This window comes from Silurus aristotelis (genome assembly GCF_946808225.1).
Source record: "Silurus aristotelis genome assembly, chromosome: 5".
NCBI lineage: Eukaryota > Metazoa > Chordata > Actinopteri > Siluriformes > Siluridae > Silurus > Silurus aristotelis.
The window spans coordinates 9,283,867-9,306,192 of NC_139578.1; the positions used below are offsets into that span (position 1 = coordinate 9,283,867).

Sequence of the window (22,326 nt, forward strand, 5' to 3'; positions counted from 1 at the left end):
TTGAATTTTTCTCCATCGGCGAGTCAAGTAAACAAGTTTAGATGATATACGGAGAAAAAGGTAAGTAATGCATAGCAAAGCTTTCAGATTTATGGATGAATGCTTTAGACAGATGTTTCCTCTAATGCCAGTTTAGCAGTAATGTAACCGATTCGGACTGAATTATTTATTACTGAATGCGGAAACGAATAGGAATTAAATTAAAGTTGGAATAAAAGGTGCGTGCACGAGGATCTCGCAGCACTAATCAAGTCTTCTAACTGATTTTTACCTTCACAGACACAAAATAGGATGCTTGGGATGAGGACCTGCTTGGGTGTCAGGTTCAGGAGCTCAATAAAGTTGTTCTTAAAAGAAAAATGAAGAGCATGACCCCAGAGTTCAAACATCACTGAGGGAAAAAAAAAAACAGATAAGAAATAAAGGTACAGTATATCACACAATTTGGTTCATTAATTTACCCTTTATTGGAATGCATCCTCGTATTACACACAAGACATAAATAACACGGCATATCAGTCACTTTGGGAACCATTTCATAATATTTCTGAATATGAGTAACCCTATGAAAATCAAGTTAAAGCCCCTGTATTTAATGGCTGCACACGGAAAACTGAAGGAGGACTACAAGCGTATACACTTACTGATGTGTAGCGTATATACACTAATCATGCTCTGTTAACTCAGTGAGCCTGAGGTTGGTTAAGTTACTCTTATAAACACAAACACACTTACATCAACACAGAGTGGATCAAGGCTTTTTTTCCCCCCCACAATGCAGCAATAACAGACACTCACACAACATCCACTGATGCAAACACGAACGCTGAGAGAGAGAGAGAAAAGGAGTTCAGCTGCGGGCGGCCACAGCCGGTGTGGACTGCTCTGTGGACTGCAGCTGTTTGCCCAGATACTCCCTGCAAAACAAGACACAATCGTTAAACCCTTTCACCTCGTTCCCTGTTGCTTCCAGCTTTATGGATTTCTTGAAATCGGCTGCAGGTATGTAGTTCGGGGCGGCGCTGGATCTTTTCAGCCACTTATTTAAACGGAGTTAAAGAAGTAATTTGTGGACTGACAAAGAGATGTTAATTACAGTCTCACTTTCAAAGGCGCCGCATTGTGACCTGCGTATAAGCTGAATGCACACCGCAACCGCATCCAACTCTGCATTTCTGAATAATCTTTTATGGAAACGTTATGTTCCAGGATAGAAAGCTGGAGAAAAAAAAAAAGGCCACTTTCATAAGCAAGACACAATAGCATTTGGATTTCATACTGTGTGAAACCGCTTCCTGGTTAAAAGCTTTAAAAGCCCTAAAAGCCCGCCATCTTGAAGTCTATATTCAATATTCATGCCTTCCGGCTCATTTTGTCTGAACGAATGACTCAAAAAAACAAAACAAGGAAATGCACTTGCACTCTTGTTCTTAGGAAGATATTACAAAGCATTTTTTAAATAAAAAACAATAAATAAATAAATCCTGCACATTTTTATCGAATAATCCAGACAGAAAATATCAAATAAGTAAACAAACAAACACACACACACAAATAAATAAATAAATACATACTCTGAGTATACTGTTATTATTCCATTATGCTAGATTTTTGTTCAATTCGTAAAAAACTGATCGCAATATTAAGAATTATTCTCAGTATCATTAGAAATTCACAGCTCATTCACAGGGACGTAGATGGCAGATGCTCCATTTAATCTAATACTAATAAAAACTAATTCGGTCATTCGCTTTCGGTCAGTGAGTAGAATCTTCCGAGTGATGCATTTTAATTAAACCATTTAATTTCTGTCGCTGCAGCAAAATACAGGATTTTTCTAAAGTCACAACCCATCAAACAGCTGCTGGGGCAAAAAGAAAGTAAAAAAACGTGATAATAGCATGCTCCTGATAGTCCCAGAGAAACTGAGACATTGCCTAAAAGAGCTCCAGCGGTGCTCCAACCTCAATCGCAACACAAGCTAAAAGACCACGAACACACAGCACGAGCTAAAGAGCTTCATGACCTCTTCGGATGGAGCGAGAAATCCATGTTTATGTGCTTTGTAAGACTCTGAGAGCTCCCGAACGCTTACAAAAAGTCACTGAGACGTTTGAAGATTATATCGCTTTCCATCTCTTTAAGCAGTACGAACAATCCCACACCGATGCGAATTTAATAAGATGACAATAAGCATGTGTCAGTCACAAAGAACATAGACCCAGGCATCCAGAGAAGACAATCTGTGCTATATATAAACAGTGTACTTCAGCACGAACATCTGCTAGAAGAACAAATCCATAGCAACAATTACGCCAGCATGCATCCGCGATGGTCTGAGGCTAATGGAGAAGTGGTCTACCTGTGACTCTCCCGTGTGTGAAATATAAAAGCCATAAAATAGAGACATGTGCTATAAGTAAAGACGCTTTTCGAATTTTCGTTTTCCAAACCCCCTGTTCGCGCACTCCAAATTGAACTCAGGTGCATCATGTTTGCTTTAATTATGTTGAAATAACTTGAATTGCACATGACTTAGGAAGGCAAACACTTGAATTTACCAAGCCATGGAACTTGGCCAAGGAGCTCTCCATATCAAACTGTGAATACCATTAAAAACAAAACAAACAAAACATACAGAACCACCAGGACGGGTAATTTTGTTCTATGAAAGTACTGAGTGGCTTTACTCTGAAATGATTCATCTAATGGGCACTTACAGCATTACTGTCCATCAATCACGGTGCTATTTCCTTAAAAATAAGATTAGAAAGACGGAACTTGTAAATTTGGCATCCTGTACAATGGTGTGAAAAAGTGTTTGCCCCCTTCCTGATTTCTAATTCTTTCGCATGTTTGTCACACTTTAATGTTTCAGATCATCAAACTAATTTAAAGAAAAAAAAAATCGCTTTATAAACTTTTCCAGACTGATGGATCTCAATTACTTTCAGTCTCATTTGTTTCTGAATTGCTTTGGATCTCGGCATGACGTCTAGCTTTTGAGGATCTTTTGGTCTACTTCACTTTATCAGGCAGGTCCTATTTAAGAGATTTCTTGATTGTGAACAGGTGTGGCAGTAATCAGGCATGGGTGTGACTAGAGAAATTGAACTCAGGTGAGATAATCCACAGTTTTAACAGGGGGGGCAAACACTTTTTCACACAGGGCCACGTCATTTTGGATTTTGTTTACCCTCAATAATAAAAACCTTTATTTAAAAACTGCATGTTGTGTTCACGTGTGGTATCTTTTATTAATATTTAAATTAGATGATCTGAAACATTAAAATGTGACAAACATGCGAAAAACAATAAGAAATCAGGAAGGGGGCCAACACTTTTTCACACCACTGTATGTGTTTTAAGGTGATGTTTTAAAAATGCATCATGTCTGTGTGTGTCTGATGTCACCTGGAAGTGAATGCCATAGTTTTCCGTAATTATACAAAACTATTAGATCACTGTGAGGATTCTACAACAGGAGTAACATGTTCACGTGTCTTTTTACAATAACAACGTAATAAGGTTATATAAAAGAATGCGCAAGTTACAAAAAGAATATTGCCTATAGACTGTGGCGGGAAAAAAACTCCCCGAGTCGGTACGAGGAAGAAACCTTGAGAGGAACCAGACTTAAAAGGGAACACGTCCTCATCTGGCCATGAGAGTGTTACTGATGTAGGGTGAGGAGGCCTGGGGTGCAGTCAGCATTCCAATTCATCCTAATGAGAACTTATATAAACCTTATCTTCATGGAGCTTGTGTTGTGCACAAAGGCACTTTCATGCTGGAACAGGTTTGGTGTGCCTCCGACTTAGTGGTAACCGTTTGGACAAGACGATAATGAAGATAAATGGCTGGAAAAGTCAGATGTCCCAATACTTTTGTCCATTTAGTGTATTTACCCAATGCATGGATAAAAGCTGACCTCTGGACCAGATGGTGTTACACAAGCTCCTCTGTATAGACTGTTTAGCACTCCATGTCTAAATTGTCTAGATAAATCCTTACACATACGTATCAGTGCTATTACCTTGTTCTCTCTAGATTAAATTGAAGTTCTATTTGTAATGAAAATAAATTCATTGTATAAACCGGTTATTTAAATGCTAAGGTTAAAAAAAAAAAAATCTCTTGACTGGTGGATAAGTGCCACACATTTTCCTTTTTCTTTCTTTCTTTTTTTTTTTTTTTTTAAATGAAAAACTTTCTTTCGGCTTCTCCCGTTAGGGGTCGCCTCATCCGGCACTGAGAGTGGCTGGGGTTGGTTCCCTGACCGGGGATCGAACCCGGGCTGCAGCGGTGAGAGCGTCGCATCCTAACCACTAGACCACCAGGGAACCTTTTTTAACATGAACTTAGATAAAATTGTGTGTATAGCAGGCGAAATTAGAGGTAGTGATATAATCGGAGCACCAATAGCAGCAGATAATTGTTATAGAAATATATTTTTAATAATTTGATGTAATTTTCATAATAAGAGGATCATTGGATCATGCAAAAGTCAATTTGGATATAAATTCATTGCTTACTTATGGACTGCGTGGCACACAAATGGAACATCTTGGATGCATATTTGTTTATTTTGTTGTTGTTGGCAGGTTCTCAGGGACAATCAAACTTGAGCCTATTTACTTTAACCATCCACACTGAGCCAAGATGAGCCAGTCCTGAGAATAGAGCAATATCCTTGACGGGCGAAATCAATTCTACACACACAGACTAAAGTGATACTGTGGTACGTTTACAAATTTTTCGAGAAAGCAAATATTTGTGCTCTTCTTATTTTTTTTCTCCTTCATCCCAGAATGCTTTTAGTCAACAACAGCGTGTTCATCAAAAACTGAACGATTTCCGATACGCGCATTTACCAAGAAGTGCATCTTTACCTCGAGTGCTTCGTGATAAAACGGTGGTTTCCTGAATGCCATGTTTTGAGATTTTCACTGACAAATGAAACTGTTTTTAAAGGTTTAATATAGTAAAGTATCTGTCAGAAAAATATAAAAGAACTAGTGGCCCATGGTTATGTAAGGATCCTGGAAATATTACAGGATGTGCTGTTATACAACCCCAAAGACAACCCCGAATATCTTCCAATAACCACGTGGCCAGACGGAGTGTTATAGTTATAGTTACACTTTTTTTTACACTGTAGTTCCATTATTGATCGATAATACGACCCCAAATCCAAAATGTTGGGACACTGTAAAATCAGAGTTTCTGCAGGTTTCACAAAGTAACATTTAAGACTTTTTAAGACCTTTGAAAGAACATTACAAATACAATTTAAAACCCAGATCACATCAAAAACACACACATATAAGTTATTAGCAGCTGGCCATACCCAAGTCCTTAATTGATTTTTTTTAATAAATTTTTTCAAGCCAAGTGTCAGTAAATTTGCACATACCTGAAAAATAAAATCCGTTTCAGTTTGTGGTACAATATAAGACAGATTCGCACCAATGACACAAAGCCGATTGGCCGTTGCATGTTTTAGTCGTAATACAGCAAATTATATTTGGACTAGCGCAAGAAAGAACCTTATAAAGTCCTGCGGGAGAATCTAAAAATGATTTAAGACCTTAAACAGCAAAATTATAAAAAAAAAAATTTAAGCTTAAAATTTCTATTTTATATTTAAGATTTTTTTTTTACTTTACTTTTAAAGACCCTGCAGAAACCCTGAATTATTATTATAATTATATCATTTATTATATATTACCCTGAATTATTATTATAATTATATTATATATTCATTATATATTAATTATATTATAATAATTACATATTATTATTTTAATTTTATACAGTGTCCGCAACTTTTTAAATTGGGGAGACTGTAGATAAATTTTATTTTGTCAAGCCAACGAATTACAAAAAATTATTTTCCTAATCAGCTTCTCTCATCTCACATTTTTTTAATAAGAAAAAAAATGCAGCTTGTTACATGTGACAGAGAAGCCACATAGAGCCATGCCTCTTGTCCTCATGGTGGAAAACCTTCCTGCCTGTTACACAGTTCTGACACCTGGAACTCTGTACATGACCCTCGAACAAATCTCCTCCATAATTTACCATATTAATAATTATTTATTATTTGTGTGTGTTAATAGCTCGCTTTATTTTTAGCCTTAGATTACTCGGATCATCTGCCGAACTAGTCCCTGTGACTTAGTTGTAACTATAGAAACGCAAATGGATTAAAATTAGCACAGTAATATAAACCCGTCGTTGGAATGACTGCCAGCACATCTGTCAGCGCTTGAACCCTCATCTTCTGACTTGACCATTAATCATCCCTGTACTGTGCATGTAACGACTGATTGCATTGCTTCAGCATCTTACATCGGCGGGTCGGGTTCGTGTTGCGCCGGTTTTTAAACACTGTGACGAACGCTGACGAACTCGGAACTTACCAGTTATGGACCATCAGCTTCTGAACGGCGAGTAGAGCGTTGTAGCGCACCAGTTGGTCCTCGTGATGCATGTGGTTCATCACGAGTTGCTTCCCACCCAGCTGTTCAATCACCCTGATAAGGAAATGGAAAAAAGAAAAAGTGAGGAGCCAAAGTAAAATAATGAGTGCAGGGCAGAGACTGAGATAAATTACAGAGAATGGAGCAGTTAATTAGAATTAACATAGCATTTAAAAATGACAGAACGCTCCGAACCCATCAACAACGAAGAGACACAACACACGGTGTAATATAATCTGCATTCCGGCAAAGTGAATCAATTAAATGTAAGTCAATTAAGTGATTCGACGACGGCACACTCGAGCTCAAGATTATTTCGGAGAAGTCCGCATTAGCGGCGCGTCGATATTGTAATGGATACGATGAAAAGGTCCAGATATTTCTGCTGTGAAGATAATTAAATTTTTTTTTTTTTTTTTTTTTTTGCCAAAGTCACTTCATATTACCAAAACATCTCATTTCAAGAGTCATTCAGTTGAGCATAAAGGCGCTGTATTAAAATGCCTCGTTTGATAATCACTGGCAAGTCACACTATTAATTTTCAACGCGTCCATTTGGGAGCATTTGAAACACTCTGCTTATACAGTAGAAGAAGCACTGCTGAGTGTGGAAATGGCACTCCCGGGTATCAGTCATTTTTTATTAATTACAGAGCGTTGATGCAATTTTTTTTTTTTTTTTTGAGAAACTCATTGGTAAGACGATAAAACAGAACAAAATAAATGTTCGAAGTTCATTTAGAATAAACAAATGCCATTTTATATGTTTATTAAAAAAAAAAAAAAACACAATCGATGCCAAATGTAATACCTGGGTGGTAAGGGAAAATAAAATGGGAATAATTATCCTGAATAATTCCTGATATCCAGCAGGGCAGAGCTACGAGACTAAATTGCTTTGAAGTGGGTCAATTAAAGGGTTAGTACAAGAGGTGATTCATAACCGTGAGCGCCTATGGAGAGCACTGAACTTCCTGGAAAGACTGGGGCATTGTTGAGAGCAGAGTAAAAATGCACCCCTGTGGTGGTCACCCACAGAAAATAATCAGCAGTAGAGTCTCTTCGTACTTCACAAAAAAAAAAAAAAAAAAAAACACTCCTGTTGGGCGGTTGGAATGGAAACAATTCAGCGGCAGGGTGGTTTTGATGCCGTTATCACTTGGATGTTTAATACTGTCTAATAACAACACAATAAAGGACTTTGTAATTCCTGTGCCAATGTCACAGTACCAATTTAGAAAGATAGATAGATATGCGTGAAAAGACCAATATTATGGTTAATTTTCGTTAGATCATACACCGACATAAAGCAGTGCAAAAGGAGTGAATGAATCCTGTGCATCTTTACTGCTTCTCAATTACTGATAATAAAGCTGTCGAGGTCGTATTATTATTTTTTTTCAATTTCAAAATCGTCCGGTGCCTCTATCGAAAAATGCCATATTCACCATACGAGTTAAACGACATGCACAATTATCCATTCAGCTCAACGGGTCAATAGGAAATGTTGACAATTGCGGCCTCGCTCGGTATGCAACTGTGACTGCATGTTACTATGGTTACGGTTGTTTAAAAGGACGGCACGTTCGTTCAGGGCGCTGAGTAAACTGACCGGAATTACCTGCGCGTTCAACTGTTTAAACGCACGGCTAATATTTGTACTGTCACAAAAAACGATTATGCAAATGAAAGATTTACGATGGTGCGTCTGTGGAAGGGGTGGTGGATCGGCTTACCTTTTGCCGCGAGGGTAATGCCTTACATACTCTCCCACATCGTGAGCAGCCACAGCAATAACCTGGGGGTCATCAGACCGCTCAAGCAGCCTGGTCAGAATCCTGGAACACAGCAAAACAAATATAAACTCAGGTGTCTGGGGGAAAATAAGCGCAAAAATACAGATTTCAAGGTCAATGGTTCCAACACTGTTTGAGATGATCTTAATAAAAACCTGGCAGAATTCTATTACAAACCACACAATGACACGTAATAACAGCTTGTATGAAAAAAGATGCTCTAACGACAGACAATTAGAGAAAATTACTGTTCTGCTTATGTCATCAGTCAGCTCGGTTTATAAAATGTGTCGCATAAACAGAAAAAAAAGCTTTTGGTTCACTAGCGCCAAATGTTATGGCAACAGAAATGACTTCAAAAACATGAAGAAAAAGAGTCATGGATGCGTATTAAAGCGAAAAAAAAAAAAAAAAAAACACGCCGACATGAATGCCAATTCTTCAAAGTGTACTCATGTGATAAGGATGCACAAAGCCCGCATTTTATCCGCGATTTCTTTCCATGCCGTTTCCCTTTTTTTGCCCTGTCATGATACAACTCTGATGAGACATCAAAGAGATTCGGCTCTCTCGGCTGCCACGGTTCAAAAATCTGCTCTGCTTTTTTCTTTTTTTTTTTGTCCCGTATTTAGTCCCTCGTGATCAACGGTTTCTCTTATGTTCGATTTTTGTCCCAGGGAAACACGTAGGAAAAAAGTTTAAGTGAGTCAAACCTATAAGATCTCTTTCCTTGTAATATGTGGCCTATTTCAGGCACAGCAGAAATGTAGATTAAAGTGTTAGCTCAACCGCAAGATAAAATACTACTTCATTCATCAAGAAGGATGTTCTTTATAATAGCCCTGGTTCAAAGCGGTAAGAGAATAACAGCATGTGATTTTAGATGTAACGGACACATAAAGCAGCAGGACTTCTGCCAGGATTAGAAGAGAGATCGCAAACAACAGGCCAAGAAAAGCCTGAGGCTGCAATCGCAAGGAGCACTGGTAATTAGAACAATTGTACAAGAATGCATAATGGCTTATGGACAAAGAGAGACATCCATTATAACAAAAGAGAAAATTAACTACAAGTGCTGGAGTATAGGATGAAGGACAGGATCGACTAAGATAAAAGAAATTATAGGTGTATTAAAAGGAAGCCAGGACTGATTATGGAGACAGGAGTGATGAGTGAGATGAGATACATAAATTACGGCGTGCCAAAAGGGCTAGAAGGAGTCATGATTAATGATTTCAATTACTGAAAGGATTTACTTTTCTTGTGCTGCAGTTTTGAATAATGTACCTCCAAACCTAAGAGAATGGCTGCGTAGAACTTTCGTTTTAATCCACCATATTGCCTATAAACACACAAGCAGCCTTAACACTCAAACCACTCACAAGTGGCATTAATAACATTGATTATCTCATTACACTGGGACCTTTTGAGAGGCCAAACTGTGATGGCTTAAAGACTGCGTATCACAACACTAAAGGGTATCGTGAGGTGCTCCTGGTACACAGTAGTGAGCACCTATCAAAAGTAGTCCAAGGACAGATGATCACTGAACTGGCCAAAGGCACAATGATGGGCAATCTCGTCTGGTCCATTTTGTGCTATTGTAGCAAAAATTGCTGAAAAGGTTCGCTATGATAGAAAGGTGTCGGAACACACAATGCATCACAGCTTACTGTGTACCGGGCTGCATAGCTGCCAACACCAGCTGAATCCTGCGAGCATCAGAACTGGATCATGGAGCGATGGAGGAAAATAGCATAGTCTAATGAGGTACATTTCTTTGTACGAAACAGCCGTGCGTGGACTACATGTAGAAAAAGTGCCACCAAGAAGCACCATGTAGATGATACTTGTTAGTGTTAAGATGGGCTTACACTGGTTCTCATACCCATTCCTATGTTGTTTGTTCAGTGTCTATAGGGTCTTTACAATGAGAGGATGTAAGATACATGGAATGTCTTTGTCTGGGATCACACATCTCCGATTATTATGTCTTCTTACTCAATCAGGAAGAGTTTAAGGTTTGGTTTTTTCCAATGTGTATATATCTTTGGATGCGGTATAAAACAATTTTGTGTTCACACAAACTTGGAAACCCAAACGAGTTCCAGAATGGCAATGCATAAAGCGAGATCCGTGAAGATATGGTTTACATGGTTTGGAGAGAAAGATCTTGAGTGGCCTGCTATAGAGCTCTGATCTCCACCCTACTAAGACCTGATAAGGACCAGTTGATTTTCATGTTTCTCATATATATATATATATATATATATATATATATATATATATATATATATATATATATATATATATATATATATATATATATATATATATTAGTATTATGCAGATACAGCCGTAGGATTTTAGTTCATGTTCACAGCAAACATCACAATGGGGAAAAAGTGGCATGTTGCTCCAAATAGGCTGGTTTTAGTATTTCAAAAACTGCTCATTTTCACACACAACCATCTCAGGTGTTCACAGGGAACAGTGCAAAAACTAAAAGTGTATTTGATAAGATCAAACCTTAAGGTAGATAGGCTACAACAGCAGAAAAGAACATCAGGTCTAATTTTTGTCCCCCGTGAGCAGAAATCTGGGGCCATTGTGGGCACCAAACTCAGTTGAAAATTCGAACGGGGAAAAAAACAAAACAAAAAAAAAAAAACCCACCTGGTCTATTTTTTTTTCTTCAGTTTTTAACTGTTAGGTTTGAGTAAGTCAATGCCCATGTGTCTCATGCTGATCTCTCTGATCAGCCAGGTTCAGCCTACAGACCCTCAGCACACAGGTAGTGTTCTATATAAACTCTTGTGTGGAAATCTCAGAAGATCACCAGTACTCAAACCAGCTCATCCTCAACCACAATGCTGCAATGCTTAAAGTAAACCTTTCCCCGTTTTGCATTGTGCTGCTCCCGCATGACTGGCTGATTGGCTACCTGAATAATGAGCGGGTTTACAGGTGAGCGTCTATATTAAGTAATAGACAGAAAGTGAGAAAACAAACAGCATATTCTACTGTACACTGTGCATACTTATCACTTATCTGTTATCGTAAAATCCATTATAAAAAAAAAAAAAGATTAATCCACTCAATCCTCTTCAGTCTATGCACCAAATGTAACTTCAGCATTCGAAATCACAATGTCAACACCAGAGTTTATTTGATTTGGACATGTTATATTAACCACCCACTTGAGCAATTCGTAGTTTTTCTCGTTTAGACGGACCGCATTCTCCCTCCAAAACTTCTCGGACTTGTGCACCGGACTCCATTCGAGTCGACCAGACTTCAGCTCGGAACTGTACTCATCAAAGGAGCTGAGCAAAGATGAAAAGATAAAATCAATGAACTATGCAAACAATAAGGCATTTTTCGAAAACTGGAGGTGTAACGGGACACAAAATTCGTAGTTCGGTTCAATTTTCCACAATTTTTATTGTTTTATTAATGCAGTATTTTGTTATTAAATTTCCTTCCCTCATTTTATATTCCTATTATTTCCTTCATTCACAATTGTCAGGATTTTCTCCTTTTAAGAGACATTCATGGCAATTTCTTCATTGGCAATGGTGGTGCGATTTCGCACATGCGCAAAACAACACTACTAAATCTGCTTCTGATATGAAGTGAGAAGCCACAGTGACACTGTGCTAACTGTAGTTCCTTTGTTTGTTTTTTTCTGTACGAATATGTATGCCATTACACCCCTATTAGAAACAGTCTGTCATTTCACAAATTGTTTTTTAGTTCAAACCCACAATATCGTCGTTACATGCAGCTTTGTGCGGTCATTCATTAACAGGTAAACCTAATATATAGGGGACTTTGTAGAAAAACAATTACTGGCTGTTGCCCATCGTCACACTTCCCCGTTCGCTACTCCCCCTACTTTCCTGTCAGTTAATGAAAAGAACCAGACGAGTGCAGGGCCCCCGCACTATTATATCAGAGAGCAGTGACACACACACTGGCATGGTAGTATTTATTAAAACTGTATCAGGCTGAGCAAACTGTTCCGCAATTACAGACTAGGGATCTTTTCCAATTTGTCTTCAAGCCCTTTATCAGTGCCACTTCGGGACTATAGTTTGCTGAAGGCTGGACATTCATGTTTGACAGACTATTTACAATCCAGAAGTGGGCAGCAAATGTTTAGTAACAGTTTTGTGCCTGACAGGAGATGAGCTTAATCGAATTGTAGGCACCTTACAAAGAGGCCAGTACTTGTCATGGAGATTAAAGTAATAAGAGAAATGACAAAGCAAATGAATAAACTAAAATTTCCTCTAGCCCATCTGTTACTATGTGTAATTTGTCTGCCTCCCACTACCCTAAAAATGCCCCGCACTCACATAACATCTGGTCTATAGTGATCTCTTCCCATAAACAGACAGGTAAAATAGTGCTGATCAACTGTACACAGAAACAGATATGCAACAAAAGTCACTTTGACAGCAACTTCTTAAAATCAAAGTGACCTATAATGCTTTACCTGATTTGTTTCATATATAACAACAAGGAATGGTACCTGAGGTCTTGGACACTTTCTCCCAGTCTCTCCAGAAGGAACTTGATGTCCTCAGTAATGTCCTCATCATCATACTTCTGCTGGTCCAGATTCTCCAGTTGTTTCAGAACCTTGCATTGAATCATGGCCAAAGCATACTCCTGACGAGTCTCCCTCTCTCCAGACTTCTCCAGCAGGTTCTGTAATTAATATGCAATTTCAGTCAATTTCTGACTTCAATCAAAACAACATTTTGCTGAGCCCCTTATTATTGTAAATAGCAAATGATATGCTTTATGACAGAAGTGCCCAAACCTCTTCCTTTGAAGGACCAAAAATCAAACTTGATCAAAGACGTGCGCTGAAACTAAATGTCGCATTATACCAAACTGTAATAAAATAAGTTGCCATGGTTCCCATCATTTATGATTTCATAATATTTAGAAACAAATAAATATTAAATATTACCCTGTAATCTGCTTGTCTTAAGCAGTTGTATAGATTAATGGCAGTTATAGTACAGTGAAGATACAGAAACAATCCTATTTATAATACAACAGATTTTAATACCAAGCTATAAGCAAGACAGAAATATGCTTGTAATATCAGTGATCTCTAATGAAAGTCATGAAGCTGCTCCTTATATTTCTTTTCCAAAATGGGATCAAATTCACTTACATTCTTTGCATTTTGTTTCAATTGACTTTTTGCTGCTTAAATATAAAACAAAAAATCTGTGTAGGTGCAATTTTCCCCCCATTTTTTCTTCCTCTCATATATTGCATTTGCCCACATGCAACTAGTTTGTGCATCTCTGCTGTAAAACATACATATGATAAAATCACATGACTCTGGCCCATTCCATTTAGCTCTTGTTCTCTATATTATTCATCAATCAAAAAAATAAAAAAATAAATCACGTGTGTTACATTAAATTCAAACTCCTCCTTCTTTTTTCGGGTGCTCCCATTAGTGGTCGCCACAGCGAATCATCCGTTTCCACACCCCCCCTTGTCCTCTACATCTGCCTCTTTCAAACCAACCACCTGTATGTCTTCCCTCACCACATCCATAAACCGCCTCCTTGACCTCGCTCTTTTCCTCCTTCCTGGTGGCTCCATCCTCAACATTCTCCCACCGATGCACCCCATTTGTCTCCAAAACGAACTCATTTCTAATCCTGTTCATCCTCATCACTCCCAAAGAAATTCTTAACATCTTCAGCTCTGCTACATCCAGCTCCACCTCATGCCACTGTCTCTAAACCATACAACATCGCAGGTCTCACCACAGTCCTATAAACTTTCCCTTTCACTCTTGCAGATCCTCTTCTATCACAAATCACTCCTGCACTCTTTTCTTCACTTCTCTAAAAAACTCTCCATTACTTTGCACTGTTGATCCCAGGTACCTGAACTACTCCACCTTCCCCACCTCTTCTCCCTGCAACCGCACCACTCCACTGCCCTCCCTCTTTTTCACACACACGTACTCTGTCTTACTCCTACTGACTTTTCCCTCCCCTTCTCTCCAGTGTGTACCTCCACCTCTCCAGGCTGTTCTCCACCTGCTCCCTACTCTCAACACAAATCACAATCATCCGCAAACAAAACAAAGTCCACGGAGACTTCTATGTGACCTCGTCTATCAACCTGTCCTTTACCACTGCAAACAAAAAAGGGGTCAGAACCGATCCTTGATGCAGTCCAACCTCCACAATGAACCAGTCTGTCGTTCCTACTGCACACTGTACTGCTGTCACACTGTCCTCATACATGTCCTGCACCACCCTCACATACTTCTCTGACACACCTGACTTCCTCATACAATACATTTACATTTACGGCATTTGGTAGATGCCCTTATCCAGAGCGGCTTACAACTGAGCAGGGGAAGGTTAAGGGCCTTGCTCAATGGCAGCATTTTTGTAGTCCACCAGTGTGCACCTTCCTCTACTCTTATATATCACCTTGTGCTTCTCCATCTTCTTAAAATAAGTGTTCACCACTGCCATTTCAATTCTTTTAGCAAAATCTACCACCATCTGCCCCTCCACATTCCTCTCCCAAAGGCCATACCTGCCCATCACCTCCTCATCACCTCTGTTCCCTTCACCAACATGTCCATTTAAGTCTGCCCCAATTACCGATCTTTCAATCCTAGTTACACTCTCCACCACTTTATCTAACTCACTCAATAATTTTCCCTTATCCTCCATCTCACAATCCACTTGTGAAGCATAAGCACTGATCACATTTATCATCACCCCTTCAACTTTCAGCTTCACATTCATCACCCTATCAGAAACTCTCTTCTCTACCTCTCCCCCTTTACCAGTCATAATACCAACATTTAAAATACCAACCCAAACCTCCACTCTCCTACACTTCTCCTTTCCCTGCTGTCTTTGTAGACGTCTTCCTCCTCTCCTTCTCCTCCTTCGACCAACATTAAACTTAAACAAGTAAGTTGATCAACGCTAATTAGATCTAAAGACAAAAAAATATCCGATAGCCTGTTTCCTGTTTAGAAAAAAGATATAAAATGGATTTAGACTGTTCCTCATAAACCACACAAAACATTTTAATGGACTATATTAAATGGACTACAGGGTGAAAATACTGGCTAGTGTATTATAGAAGACCTTCACAAAAGCACACATTAATCATTACCTTGCTGGGGGATAGAAAAAAAACTGGAAAAAACACATTATACAAGCCTTCTTTCACCACATGTGGACTAAAATAAAAGCCTGAAGTGTCAGCTATTGGGTCCACTCGTGCCCCCAAAACCTATTTCATTCTCATGTATAAAATGGTGAAACAAGAAATATCCTGAAATCCATTTTCTGTTCCAAAAATGTAGTTTAAAGGTAGTTTTTCGATGGCATTCATCTATTCAGCAAGGTTCGAAGCCACTTAAACATACTCCCTGCTTTGAACATGACATGCTCAAAAATATTTAAGCATAACAAAAAAAAAAAACAACAACTTTCCATCCTCCTAAAGAATATTTATTATTTGGAAACTGATAGCGGTATATTTGTATATATACCCACACCATGATGCTACCACCACCATGCTTGACTCAATTATCTTGAGTCAAGATGTGTGGCATGCTGGACACCATCTGACCCAAACAAATTTATCTTAGTCTCATCAGACCACAGGACATGGTTCCAGTAATTCATGCTCTTAAACAGGTCGTCTTCAGCAAACTGTTTACATTTTTACGTGCAGGTGTTTGTTTACACTCTGAGTGCATTTATAATAATTATTATTTTTATTAATAATATTATTGAACTTTAACATACACAGCAATGCCAGGGGTATGAAAAAGAAACTAGAGTTAGTGCAGTGTCACTGTGGCTACTCACTACGTATTGGATTTGTTTAAAGTAACTAGCCAGGAAGTAGCTAGCAGTTAACGCTAGCGCTATAGGTCCTTTTATATCCAGCTTCAAGAATTTCTCTTAAAAGGAGAAAATCCTGACAATACACACACACACACACATACACACACACACATTATAAATATATATATATTATACATTTGCTTGAAGTTCAGCAAGTTCTCATTGTTCCTGGATAAGAGTCTAACAACATTGAACATCTCGATTTGACAATTTGATTTCACTCTTCCTGGCAAAAATGCTTCAAATCTATCAAATTACTCCTGTGAACAACCTTCTTCAAATCATTACAGATTTTCAACAGGATTTAGATCTGGGCTATGACCATTTTTCCAAGGAAGTGAAAAAAAAAGACAAGAAATTGAAGAGAAAAAGAAAAAATTCTGCCAATAACGTGGTTAGATAAGTGTATATCCTTTTTCTAATAATGAATGTGACTGAGCTCAGGATTAACCAATTACAATCGAAAACATAAAAAAAAAAATGAATGATCATACGCCTGACATTGGTGAAGGGATTCTGATTAACCCTAAATTAACAACAAATGAAAGATACAGCTGTTAAACCGCTGTTTCTCTAGGGTTATCGTGACATCTTGAAAAAGCTAAAGCATGTGCAAAACGGATTTTTGTTAAGGCAAAACATTTATAAAAGGAGATGAAGGAATACCTAATCACTCCTTGTGCATTCTTACCTGAAGAATGCCAGAAAACTGACAAATCTGCCTAAATGTTGCCAAACCATGTGGCAAAATGTATATGCCCTGATGGTAAAAATTGAGTTTGGTGTAAAATCTATTAAAACGTATCATAAATAAAAACAAAAAAACATTATAACAATGATACAGCCTAGCGCTGGCAGCATCGTGGTATGAGACTCCTTCTCTATGCATAGAACTGAGGCTTGGTAAACTTAGCAAAGATTGGTGTTATCAAATAACCCCTCTAATATTCCCTCTAATAATCTATTCTGGCATAAAATCCATAAAACTCAGACAGAACATAAAGAAAAATGCCATCTTGCAGCTCAATGGTGACACAAAGCACAAATCAAAGTGAACGAAAAACAGCTTTAAAAAAAAAAAAAAAAAAAAAAAGAAAAGCTCAGCATTTTGAAAATGACCCAGTCAGAGCCCAGATACAAATTCTATAGAAAGCCTGTGAAAGGGCTTTGTGCAGAGGTGATCCATTCATAATCTCATAGATCTAGTGTTTTTTTTAATAAAACAGCAAATCCAAGATGCACTTATGCTGACAGACTCTTACCCCCCACCCCCAAAAAAAAAAAAAAAAAAATTGTGTGTTCTATTCTAAGCAAAAGGTGCTTTAAACAAGGACAGGGACACTTGTGCAATTTGTTTTCTCTATTTGTTTTTCACTTACATTTTGTTGGTGGCTATATCATAGCACCGGTGGGGTCTGACATGATTTATCTTGGTTTTATTGTTTTTTTCCATCACAAAAGCTTGCTATTTTGAAAGAGGTCTGTAGAGGTTTGTATCCACTGTATGTAAATAGCCTCTCAGTGTTACCACCACAAGCTCACACATTTCTTTTATTTTTCAGTCTGGCAACTGACTGCTTTCATGTTTCAAAATCAGCCTGTAATAAAATACACTGAAACCAATAATAAGCAACGCTGCAAGTATAGATGAGGGAAAGCACAATCCAGAAGGGTGATTATTAGGCACTATAATTGCTTGCTCTGGGCAACTGCTGATTGACTACATTGGTGACACACACACACACACACACACACACACACGCCTCAGACACAAAGGTCAGACATCGAGTTACCATCAACTAAGGATGTGCTGGAAATACATATAAAAATGACAAGATAAATATCTGAGTACTGAAGAAAGCAAAAAGCCAAACTGATAGAGTGAAAGCTGTCACCTTGAATTATGGCAGTAATGTATTTTGGAGAGAACCGTGTTAACATATTAATCTGTCACACCGAAGTGCCGCTAAAGGGAATGCTAAATTGAGAATTGCAGTAAGGCGGCTTGACAGGCCGTGATATAGTCTCTAATAGGAGGCACTGTGTACTGGGGAGGACTTGTGCAGCAGAGAAGGAAATTGGAAATTTTAAGCATAGCACTTTGCCAGATGGTTACTAATATTTTTCACAAAGAAAGTTTAATTCAAGAAAACAGGCCGTGTCCCAGAGGAGACTGAATCTTAAATAAAGGTCTACAGTCATGACGTCGTTTCAACAGGTTAAAAGCGAATACAACAAGCAAACATAAAATGTTCATTTAAATAATAATGCGTTATTGTGAAAGTATATTAAAAAGTACAAATCCCACAAACTCTGCTGTGACATAATTTACAATATTCTGTAAGTACTGTATATACACACACAACCCCAGTTCCAAAAAAAGTTGGAAAATCTTAAATAAAAACAATTCAATGATTTGCAAAAGTCATAAATCCATACTCTATTCACAATTAAACAAACAAAAACAAAAACACAATACATATCATTTTAGGGGAAAAAACAAGGTTATTTTGAATGATGGCTGCAACAGGGCCATGTTTACCACTGAGTCGCATCACGTCATCTGTCCGTATACATTTGGAAACATCTGGGAACTAAGAAGTCCAGCTGCTAAAGTTTTGGGAGAGGAATTTGTCCTATATGGGTCTGATACAGGATTTCAGCTGGTCAACAGTTCTGGGTTTCCTCTGTTGTATTTTTCTTATGATGATGCGCCAAATGTTTTCAAATGGTGAAAGGTCTAGACTGCGGGCAGACCAGATCAGCACACAGACTCTACTACAAAGTCGTGCTATAGTAATATTGTAAAATACAGTATGCAGTTAGCAGTTAGAAGTAGCAGTAAGTTTCTTTTAACTGAGCACAAACTGATAACAAGCCAGACGGTCCCTCTCCTCTTTAGTCTGGAGGACTTGCATGGTTTGCAAAAAGCAAGAAATATTTTGATTTGTCTGAACACAGAACGGATTTTCACTTCGAATCAGCACATTTTAAATGAGCTTTGGCCCAGAGAGGAAGGTCGGTGTTTCTGGATGATGTTCACTCGTCCCTTCTTTTATGATAGAGATTTCACCCGAATTTGTAGATGACATCCGAAGATGATCACGGGCATCCAATATTGATTTTTGCCCTTGTCCTTTGTGCATAGAGATTTCTCCAGATTCTTTTAAACATTTGATATAATGAGATATTCGACTATTTTGCGATTTTATTTTCAGGAACATTATTCTGAACTTGTTCTAGAATTTGCAGACACAGTCTTTCACAGATTGGTGAAGCTCTGTCAATCATTACTAATGAGAGACCCTGCCTCTTTAAGATACACAATTTATACCCAATCATCTCACTTACCTGTTGTCAAATAACCTTTTAATAATGCTGACTTTTTCCACACTTTTGTTGCCCGTCCCAGCTTTTTTTTGAGACGTGTTGCAACCATGAAAATCAAACTTACCTTACCATTTCCTTCAAACAGTATATTATTCTTAGGTATATAAGATTTAAAAAAAAAAAAAAAAAAAAAAAAAAAAAAATCACTGCATTCTGTTTGTATTTACATTGTACAAAGTGTCTCAAATGTTTTTTGGAACTGGGGTTGACCAAATGGAGACTTTGTACATTTATGGAAACATTTTTCTACAAAAAGCAAAACAAATAAAAAAACTTGGTCAATAGACTGAATTGTTATTCTTTTTTCCTGATGAAAATTTTTTTTTTACTCTCTGCTGAAAAAAGTAACTTTTTAAAACTCCCAAAAAAGTCAAACAATAAGTGTCTATAACAAAATGATTTTCACAGCACTGTTTTAATGTCCTACCCCAAGTTATTTTATTAATTTATTAAAGTTGTTTAACCCCCTTCACAAAAAAAAAATTCCAAGCACACAACAAGAAGACAGGCAACAGTATCATTTTACCACAAGCTTCAAAAATGAAAGCCATCATGTAATTATGAGTGCGGACAAAGGCAGTCCCTAGAGTTAATAAGATCTTAAGCAGATGAAACGAATGAAAACGAAGAACTCTAATTCAATACTGTCAGAGACGTGGACAATGAATTCATTACCAAACTCTAATGCCTGTGACAGCTTCCAGCTTTCAGGGCTAAATTAAATACTAAGTGTCATGTGCCGCAGATGTAAGAATCGCAGAGTGAGAAAAACAGGTATTTCTCCCCCCTTTAACATTAATGTTGTAGTGCAGGTGCACCTCTCCCAAGATGGTGCTTGATAATAATAAGTGGGAGCAAAATTTGGTTTCACCAAGCGTACAAGATAATGCAAGTATAATTGAAGTTGTGCGAAGCTGCACGAGTGTGCCATTGGAAGTGGAGGGGTGGGGGGTGGGGGTGTAGGCAAAATGATCCAAAAGCACACTATTAGTATTCTGTATCTCAAATGAAGAAAATAATGGCATACTTTGTAATTTCATAATGAAGCCCCAGGAAAAAAAGATAAACCTTTTTTTTTTTTTTTTGACTAAATGCATGATATGGTACAATTGCCAGCTCACAGAAATAAAAGCGAGGGTGTGAAAAATAAATAAATAAATAATCCATAACCCACAATGAAGACCATGATCTTTTTAACACCCTCTACTTGCCAGCATGTGAAGATGGGAGGACATTCAGGTAATTCGTTTATGTGAGCAAAGAGAAAGTGTTGTGCAAATGTTGGTGCCGTGTACCCTGTCCAATAAATCCTCACTCTGAAATAAAGTTGTCTTTTTCTTCTGAATGTCATGTCGCCATGATACGGTTTCGTAATAAATAAATCCGGTGGTCCTCACTACTGAATTTTAAGCTTCCCGTTCGCTAATTTCTTTAGCTCTTATACACTTTGCGATATTAATGTTCGTTTCAAAAGACCGCACAGTTTACACCTGATCACAATCGGTTCCGATATTTAAAAAAAATTGATTTCGGAGAAGAAGAAAAAAGGTACATGGTGTGACGATTCAATGTGCATACAGTCAAAGAGCACAAGCAGCAGCACTTCCCTTGATTTGCTGACTTCAAAGCTACAGCGAAAGTAAACAACCTCCTCAGCGCCATATTCAAACCAGTCCTTATTACCGCTTATAATAAATCTAATCTAGACGGCGAGCAATGCAAATTGTTTAGCCAATAGTAGCTAGGACTGGTAAAAGCGTTGTTATGGTTACAGTGTGTGCGTTTGTGTGAGTGTGTAAAATCAGCACACTCTGGCCCTGTGCCACTTCTTTACTCTTTAATTCATGACTATTCTATCATTTCGCCTTACTGTAGTACTTTCTACAACGTTCACGCCCCCCAAACCCCCCCCCCCCCCCAACAGCTTATAAAGACTTTATGTCTTGGTTGATAAAGTGCATCAGGTGATTGAGGTTGGCGTACCCTGAAAGCGGCGAGGATGATGCGAGTGACCTTCTCTTTGACAGACTCCTGCAGAATATCGGAAAGGGCGGGCACCACGTTGTACCGGCGCAACTGCTCGCACAGCTGAGGGCTGAAGGCCAGAAGCCAAACGCAGAAGATCATCTGGTACTGAAGCTGGAAGCCGCACTTGTTACTCAGCACTGCGGTGATGCTAGAAGAAGCACAGCACAAATGTTACACATGTTCCAGCCCACGCCGATCTGCAAATCTACAGGCTGTAACGGTACACGTGTTTGAATCTGGTGCACATGTGTAACGAATGCAATCCTTTTTATGTGTGAAACATACCCACGGGAACGTATTAAGTGGTGGACCGCAAGTTTGTTTGGTCGCGGACTGTTTTTATTATTATTATTATTAAACTTGAAAACACACAATGCCAGGGGTGTGGGGAAAAAAAGAAAGTCTGTACTGGAAATATGAACTGTAGCGTGCCGAAATATGATCCGTAGTACTGTTTTGTGTTTACACGAAATTGCAGCCTTAAAAGCAGAAAATGACAATTTCACATATCGAGGTTGTGAATCAATGAAGCATGGAAGAAATAAAGACATTTGTTAAAAAATGCTGAAATATTTAGAACAGTTAAATAGAATATATCTTTAGAAAATTAAATATTAAAGCAAAACAAACAAACACACACTTAAATACACATCTGCACTACGCAAATGGGGTCTAACTAACGTACAAATTCTATTA

At 38.1% G+C, this 22,326-nt stretch overlaps 1 protein-coding gene and 1 long non-coding RNA gene across 4 annotated transcripts in view; both read right to left on the reverse strand.

Annotated features, from left to right (window-relative positions):
* Positions 1-443: 443 nt before the first annotated feature.
* The window catches only part of atp6v1h (ATPase H+ transporting V1 subunit H), a 39,855-nt gene continuing 17,972 nt past the window's right edge, over positions 444-22,326 (reverse strand). For 2 of the 3 annotated variants that reach the window (XM_083541788.1, XM_083541789.1), the window contains 6 exons: positions 21,586-21,778; positions 12,819-12,997; positions 11,482-11,607; positions 8,222-8,323; positions 6,426-6,539; positions 444-917 (listed from right to left, as the gene is read on the reverse strand). In XM_083541788.1, the coding sequence (XP_083397914.1) occupies positions 851-917; positions 6,426-6,539; positions 8,222-8,323; positions 11,482-11,607; positions 12,819-12,997; positions 21,586-21,778 (781 nt within the window). In that variant the 3' untranslated portion in view covers positions 444-850. Of the gene's footprint in view, positions 918-6,421; positions 6,540-8,221; positions 8,324-11,481; positions 11,608-12,818; positions 12,998-21,585; positions 21,779-22,326 lie in introns of all 3 variants that reach the window. The other variant, XM_083541790.1, reaches the window with a different exon arrangement.
* On the reverse strand, positions 5,857-6,392 carry LOC310726418. Its single transcript, XR_014533753.1, has 2 exons — positions 6,065-6,392; positions 5,857-5,994 (listed from the first exon to the last, which is right to left on the reverse strand). It is a non-coding gene; the product is annotated as an uncharacterized lncRNA (long non-coding RNA).